At 41.4% G+C, this 8,467-nt stretch overlaps 1 protein-coding gene across 1 annotated transcript; it reads right to left on the bottom strand.

Annotated features, from left to right (window-relative positions):
• Positions 1 to 397: 397 nt before the first annotated feature.
• LOC106510871 (disintegrin and metalloproteinase domain-containing protein 15) lies at positions 398 to 6,261 on the bottom strand (the record flags this gene model as incomplete). The annotated part of the gene is given in 10 exon segments (XM_013999601.1): positions 398 to 575; positions 650 to 798; positions 1,203 to 1,287; positions 1,630 to 1,799; positions 1,889 to 1,960; positions 2,903 to 2,968; positions 3,180 to 3,423; positions 5,860 to 5,936; positions 6,028 to 6,106; positions 6,185 to 6,261. Coding segments are annotated over 10 exon segments (1,197 nt in total), but the record flags the coding sequence as incomplete, so codon positions are not given.
• Between the last annotated feature and the right edge of the window lie 2,206 nt (positions 6,262 to 8,467).

Below are 8,467 nucleotides of genomic sequence, written 5' to 3'. Positions count from 1 at the left end.
ATAATAAACAAGTGTATTTTGAATAAATATAACAAATGTGTTCTTTCCCACAAATCTGTNATTGTATACCACTTTGTGTTGGTCTTTCACATTAAATTCCAGTGAAATATATTTATGTTTGTGGTTGTAATGTGACAAAATATGGAAAAGTTCAAGGGGTTTGAATACTTTTGCAAACCACTGTATAAAGGCTAAAATAAAATGGCTAATTAGCTCCTAATAGGATCAAGACTAGCAAAAACCAGCAGAACCACAGGACAGGTGAACAGGCAACAGGTGTACAGGTGAATAGACAGACAGGTGTACAGGTGAGCAGACAGACAGGTGAACAGACAGACAGGTGTACAGGTGAGCAGACGTACAGGTGTACAGACAGGTGAACAGACAGGTGAGTTACCTCCAGCAGGCCACAGTCACACTGCTCTCCTTTCTCCACGTACAGGTTACCACAGCGAGGTCCTCCCATCAGACGCTCGGGCTGCGGCACGTTGAACAGACACACACCTCCACCGTGCAGCAGGCTGACGGACAGGTCTGCGGCGCTGCAGCTGCTGAACAGCTGGCCGGGCATGAACCTGAGGTCAGAGGTCAGGAGACAGGTCAGACTCTCACCTGGTTCTGGAGTTTCAAACCGGGCCCAGGTACCGACCCGGTGGACGGCTCCATGATGCATCCTCCCAGGCGCGGCTCGTTGTCACAGGAGCAGCGGCGCTCGGCGGTGTCGTGTCTCATCCCCAGGTTGTGACCCAGCTCGTGAGCCACGGTGGAGGCCACGCCCAGAACACTGACCAGGTGGTCCTGAGGGGGGCGGGGTTTATAAAACACCAAGAATGTCACGCTCCAAACTGAGAGCTAACAGGAAGTGCTCACAACTAAAATTAAACCTGCCGAAGAATCTGAAAACGAGCTGAAAGCTAAATGTAGCTAAATGCTAACTGATAAAAGTAGCAGAAGAAGAGATAAAAACAGAAACATTTAGCACAAGTGTAGCTTTTAACAAAAATTAGCATCATTAGCATTTGATGGTCTGTGATTGGTTAACAGGTTTTCTTCTTTTTTCTGACACAGTTTGCTCCAAAGTTTCTAAATTAATTCCTGCAGCCGTTCAGACGTCAGATCTCTGAGTTTAAATCTGAATAATCTGAGTTTCTGATCAACACACCAGCTTTAACTCATCTCAGAACCAACTAACCAGAACTCACCACATTAACACCACCCGACCGGTCTCTGGAGCACATGGAGGACTGGGACGCCATGCCCACCGTGGTTCCATCGAAGGACTCCCCCCTGTGAAGTCAAAACCAGTCCAGAACAATCAGAACCAGCAGACTTTCCAGTAAAGCTTTAGTGGTCTGGGTCAACAGGTTCTCTGTTCTTTAAGCTGTAAACCTGACATGAGTCAGTGTCTCAGCAGAGGAACCACCTGAGGGACAAACAACCAGCAGGACTAAAGAAGAGGACTTGGGTCCAGAACGGTTCTCTCCATCAGATAATGTTGTTTCATGGATTTAACTGAAGAAAGGAGAACAGCTGGTTCAGACTGGTCTGGACCTCCTCAGATTACAGGAAAGCCTCTAATCTTTAAAGGAAAAGGTGAAAAGGTGAGCTTTTATTTTGGTGAGTGTTTACATGATCAGCTGGGCGTTGTCGTGGCGAAGGCGCGGCAGCAGGTCTCTGGTTCTCCACTCCAGGAAGTTGTTGAGGGTGTCGGTGGGACTCTTCTCCACCTGGATCTTGTTGCGGTCGCTCCAGACCTCCAGACCGGTCAGCGCCACGCGGACGTTCAGGGGCCGGTAGAACTGCAACAGGAAGTGGGGGCGGTTCTGGTCAGGTCGGTTCTACTGCCATGGCGGGCGCATCGACAGGGACAGGAAGTGTGAGGTCTCACCCAGTCCACCTGGTTGGCCACGTCCAGCAGGCGGTAGATGATGGTCTTATTGTTCCTCTGGTAGTTCAGGAACTGAGGAGCAGATTTGCAGCTGGTTGGATTACAGCTCCTTTACTGGATTTTACAGATTAAATAAATAAACTGTTTATTTCAGCCTCCAGACTTTTATCTACAGAAGTACAGAATAAATCTTGTTCCAGCAGGAAGTGAATCTGAATTACTCAGATTTAATCTGAATATGCAGAATTTGAAACTGAATTCATTGGTTTGAAAATAAATTTCACTAAATTAAAACTGAATTTAATGATCTGAATTAATTGTCTTTGAAACTGTATTTTGGTTTATTAAAACTTCAGTTTGACTACTTTCACTTTCAGTTCCATAATTCAGATGTTTGTGTCACATCCTGGTCCTTGAGAAAGCCAGGCTGAGTAATCAAACACAGATCCACAGATTTATGTTTCACTTTGGTGAAGTTTCCCTTCTGGATGTAACAGAGTTGATGCAATCCACTGTAAAAGTGACAAAAACACACAAAGTTATTTTATTGCAGTGATTAATTTGACCTATATGTAGAAAATGTTACATTTACATGATGACATCATGGATCAGTCAGCAGCATCTGATCAACATGTGATCCCTGATGTAAATCTGTGGATCTGTGTTTGATTACTCTGCCTGGCTTTCTCAAGGACCAGGATGTGACACAAAAATCTGAATTATGGAACTGAAAGTGAAAGTAGTCAAACTGAAGTTTTAATAAACCAAAATACAGTTTCAAAGTAAATTAATTCAAAACTTTAAATTCAGTTTAAATTTATTTTCAAACCAATGAATTCAATTTAAAATTCTGCACATTGAGAGTCATTCTGAGGAATTCAAAGTCAGTTCCTGCTGGCACAAAGTTTATCCCGTACTGAAGCAACATGTCTTGTTTTAACTTGAAGAGATATTTTAGCTGATGAACTGCTGAAAGGAGCAGCAGCAGAAGATAAACTGCAGGAACTCACGGACCTCCTGGTGATCCGCCACCAGAACCAGCTCGATGTATTTGGTCTCAGACAGGATGTCTCTCTTTGTCTGCAGAAACAGAACCGGGTCAAACCAGCAATAAAAACCTTCATCTGTTACAGCTTCTACCGTACGGTTTCTGGAAGGACTTCTTCGGCTACTTTCAGGACACAGCTGGGACTTTAGCTAACTTTAGCTTATAGCTGCTGTTTTCAGTTTCAGCAGCTGTTCGGCTACTTGCAGCTCTAACTCTTCATCAGACTCGACGGTGTGTTCGTACCCGGTGTGTGTGCGTCCAGTTGTAGGCGGGGGGGTCGGAGGTGTGCGACACGCCGCAGCCTTTAGAGGCGTCGCCCTCCAGATGACTGCTGGAAAACAGCCAAACTTCTTCATCTGCTCCTCCTCCTCCTCCTCCGCTCCCACCTCCTGGCCTGTTCTCCTCCTCCTCCTCCTCCTGATGATGATGATGGTCGTACGGGGGCTGCAGCTCGAAGCTCAGCGAGGCGTTCAGGACGATGATGCCGCTGCAGGAGGAAACACGTTTAAATAATATAAAAATGTTTATTAAACCTGAAGATCACTCTGACCGAAGATTCAATGTATTCAGCTACTTTTAGCTAGCCTTTAGCTACATTTAGCTTCAAGTTAAGCTAGCTATTTTTAGCCTTTAGCTTGTGTTTTGAGCTTTAAGGTTTTGTGGACTCTAAGTTCCGGCTCTGGTTTGTTCTCTGAGGGATTCTGTTTGTTTCTAAAGGTTTTCTGTTAATTAAAATAATCCAGATTATTCACTGATTAATCTCTGAAAAGGTTTTAATCATATCTCTAACAGAGTTTTGTGCGTGCAGAGGTTCAGAACACTGCAGGTCGATCCTCGAGCCCTGAAAACCTCAGAAACCTGATAAACCCACTGATCCTCCTGCAGGTCAGAGGCGTCTCTCGTTAATCGGATCAGAGGAACGCCGACGTCGTCGCTCACTGCGTTCACCGCTAACGGCACAGGAACACAGAGACCTGAACCTGCTGTGGTGATCTGAGACCACCTCTGTTTGTCCTCATTCCTTCAGCTTTTCTGGATTTTTAGGATTTTATTTCATTCAAACAATTAAAACAATACAAATATTAATAATTGTTATGGAATAATTATGTATATCTGATCTACCTTGACACTGTCCAGTAATCATATCTCATGATAACTAGTTTCAGCTGTTTTACTCTATCAGCCCAGACTTAAAGACTCCAGCAATGCATGACCTCTTTTATTTTGATAAGGTGTTTCCAGGCTGACAGCCCTGTCATTGGTTAGATGGTTCACAGTTGGTGAACTGTGATTGGTTGTAAGCATGTCACATGATGTTATATTATCGGCTGCTCTGCGCTGACGAGCAGCCACAACTCTACAGACTTCTGATTGACGTCTGCTCTGTTGTTGCTCAGATTAAATCATTTGACCATACACGCAGACTTTCTGTGCATTTATTCCAACGTGTTTCTGCATTCTTGGTAAATCGTGCCACCACAATAACATTGTGTAAAAAACACACAACACAACATGGTCAAATGAAAAGGAGCAGAAAGAAGAAAAGTAACATCTGCCCCCATTTAAAAATATATCTACAAAACCTACAACATGCAGAAATTTAAACTCAACTTAATTCACAGTGTAACTTATAAAATAATCAACAAAACAACATCAAAACAAAAATATCTATTTCAACCAATCATATCTGACTGAAAACACTTTTAATCATTTTATCAAATGAGTAAAGTGTTCCAGCATTCTTAAGGTCATTGTCCAAGTTGTTCCACAGTTTAACTCCCTGAACACAGGTGCATCTCTCCTTCAAATTACTTTTAGGTTTTGGTTTCACAAACATTTCAAATCCCTTCAAATTATAAACACTATCCCTCTTAACAAAGTTGGATTGTATATTAGGTGACAATACATTTTATGAGCCTTATAACATAATCAACAGAACCCTATAATCTACCAATTCCCCGAATTTCAACAGTTCCAATTGTTTAAACAGAATATTTGTAGGGTGATAGTTGTGTTTTCTTGTTACAATTCTCACTGCACGTTTTTGTAAAATAAAAAGCGAATTTGTAAATGTTTTACACGCACTCCCCCAGACTTACACACAATAGGTCAAATGTGGCACAACTATAGCATTATATAATATAAGTAATGCATTATTATTAAGTATGTCTTTGGCTTTATACCATACAGCAATTGATTTTGCAATTTTAGTTCTTAAGTAGTTAATATGACGTCTCCATGTCAGATTTTCATCAATAACCCCCAAAAACCTCACTTCACTAACCCTAGAAATGTCAATGCCACCAATTTAAATGAAACATCAACCTTTAATTTCCTTTTACTAATAATCATATATCTAAATTAAGTGATAATTTATTTAACATAAACCATTTTTTTATTTTTACAAAATCTAATTGCATCATTGTAAACGTGATTTGGATCATTACCTGAACAAAAGAAAGTGTCATCTGCAAATAAGACACACCTGAACAACTGTGACACATTTACCAAGTCATTAACGTACAAAAGAAACAATTTTGCACTAAGCACAGAGCCCTGTGGGACACCACAAGAAATTAAATCAAAAAATGAGGAGAGAGACTCCTCTGGTGAACCCAGAGTTCTGATGGTTTTACTGCTTTGTCAGCAGAAACTAAAGAGAATCGATGTGAAGAAACCAGAACTACTTCCTGTTCCTGTTTGTTTATGTTTATTGTTTATTTACTGACAGCTGCTCTGAATGATCACAGAAATGTTTTGTCATCAGGTTTCTGCTGAATTTTCCTAAAAACTTTAGATTTTTTTTTACAGTTGACCTGAAAAAAAAAAAGTAAACTTTACGTCTAAATCCTGTGTGGTTCTGTAAAGCTGACAGAGACCAGCCTGTCTGCACTGTGAGGTCAAAGGTCAGGTCGGTACTCACCGCAGTCCGGAGCAGGTACTCAGGACCACTCTGGACTGGGGGAACCCTCGGACGATGCCGTGATAATAACAGTGAGTCTGCAGGCGACACAAACACACAAACATCTGTTCACAGCTGAAGAACCCAACAGAGCCGGGCCGCCGGGCCGCGGGGCGTTCACTGACTCACCACAGGGTCGGACGTCATGGACACCCCGGTTCCGTTGGGGAGGTAGAAGAAGATGTTGGGGGGTCTGGGCATGAGGTGTCTGCAGACACAACAGAGTTCTGAGTTACTGGATTATTAATCCTCATTCAGACTTTCAGTGACGGTGAAGCGGACTCACTGGTTCTTCTCCAGGTCCAACACCAGGAGCTGACCCCCCACCTCCAGCCCACACTGCAGCCTGTCAGGGTGACCCGCCTGAGAACACGGAACCAACACGTTCTTCATGAAACCATCAGACTCTGACTGACCACGAGGCAGCACGCCGTGTTTACAGAAGGAAACATGGATGCTACACTTTAGCATGTTAGCATGCAGCTGTTCTGTTGTTATATTACTGTTTGCTGTGCTCATTTCTTCCACTTCCTGTTTGGACCGGTGCAGAACTGCACATCACCTGCCTCCTTCAATGGTTTCAACTAAAACAAGGAGCGATCAGAGTGTGTGTTGGGGACGACTCTCAGCTACTACCACACCTAATGTTAGCTTAATGCAGTCAGTGCTGATTTAATGTTAGCTAACACTGGTTACCTGTGGAGCGGGACGATAAACCTGTGAACACCTGGATGTTTCTGTGTGGAGGAAATACATTAAACTGGAAGACTTGTAGCAGGAAACGTGTGTGTAACGGTCACTCCTTCACTTCCTGTGGAGCTGAGGAGGAGAAGCTGGACAGGAAGTGACTCCTCTTCAAAGAGCAGGGCGTTAACAAGCAGGAAGACACACTGATTGGATAACGGATGTGCTAAGCCCCACCCACATCCTAAAATGACCGGGAAAGAGGAAGTGACATTTCTGCTGCAAAAACCTCCTGATCCAGTCTTTTTTACTAATTTTTTTCCAAACCTTTTTATAATTTAAAAATGTCTTCCTGTAAAAACAGGCAGGTGATAATGTGCCTGTGTCCCTGTTAGCAAAATATCTCCTGAACCACAGGAAGGAGTTTAGTGAAAGTAACCACTGGATGAAGCTTCTGGAATCAACGTGATTAAAGATGGACGCCACAGCTAACCAACAACTTTAGTTATTTTATTTGTAGACACTGAGCTGCAGTTTGGTGTGGTAGTAGCTGGGAGTGATCCCAACACGCACTCTGAGAGCTCACAGATCAAACCATCGATATGCATTCCTTTAAGAACATTTAGGGTTTAAATAATAACATGAATAAAAACTTATTTAACTCATCTCTTATGTAACTTTAAAAATTAAACTTTTCTGAGTGTTTTCAGTAAAAGATTTAATCTGTTCTCATTTATATTTAAACATCCAGAGTTCAAACTTTGAACAAGAGTCAAAAAGCAGAAGTTTTTACATGAAACAAACTTCCTGTGTTTAATTTACAAACGATGAGATCAGTCAGAACCGGTCCAAGTGGGCCTGAAACAATCAGAACCGTCAGATATAAAAATGAAGTGTCTGGGTGGAGTGTTTCTGGAAAAGCAGCAGAATTCCCCTCAGAGGCGTGTTTGTTTTCTCCACCCTGACTGCAGCGGTCCCATCATTGTGCAGCAGGATGGGGTGGGGTGGGGTGGGGGGCTGAGTCATGTTCTGTCTGACGCCCCTTCAGTTGGATCAGAACCAGAACAACACAGTCAGGATGTACCAATGTTTGCTCTGAGGTTTCTGCATCACATGAAAGAAATGTTTTAATTGATGTTTTTTAAATGTAGGACTGTAAAAACAAACTTTACGCATTTCAAAATAAAAGTCACTTTACTATAAAACATTTTTTTTTGTTTAAAGGCTGCAAACAAAATGTTTTAAATTTAAACTACCTCTTAGTGTTTAAATGTTTTCAAACTGTTAGTTTGGTAAATGTTTCACTGACAAAGTAAAATCTGTTTGAAGCTGATTAATTATCTAGAAACAAGTAATAATGATTAATGAGCTACTTAATAACCTCTAAACTGAGCCGTTTAAATAAAGTAGGCAGGAATAAATCTGCTTTAAGGGAAATCTGAGCTTAAAGTCCTGAAAATAACAGCAGGTATAAAACCTTTACATCACCTTCAGTTTCTCACCTAGCAGCTAGCTGTAGCATTTCCAGGACAGCGTTCAGATGAACCGCTGTAACGTTTTCTGAGTCAGATCTGTTTAAGATGTCAGAGTTACTTTGAGTTTAGCTCAGACTAGCCGTTAGCTCGTTCTTCCTGTCAGAAATAAACCATTCCTAAAACTGAGGTTGTTCAATCAGAGAAACTGAGCTCAGTCCATGATTAAAATATTATTATTATTAACAAGATTATTATTATTAACAAGATTATTATCAATATTACATGATTAAAATATTATTATTATTAACAAGATTATTATTATTAACAAGATTATTATCAATATTACATGATTAAAATATTATTATTATTAACAAGATTATTATTATTAACAAGATATTATTAACAAGATA

This window comes from Austrofundulus limnaeus, unplaced genomic scaffold (assembly GCF_001266775.1).
Source record: "Austrofundulus limnaeus strain Quisiro unplaced genomic scaffold, Austrofundulus_limnaeus-1.0 Scaffold2367, whole genome shotgun sequence".
Taxonomy (NCBI): domain Eukaryota; kingdom Metazoa; phylum Chordata; class Actinopteri; order Cyprinodontiformes; family Rivulidae; genus Austrofundulus; species Austrofundulus limnaeus.
The sequence above is the reverse complement of the archived record's forward strand: the minus strand, read 5'-3'. Positions and strand labels throughout refer to the sequence as shown.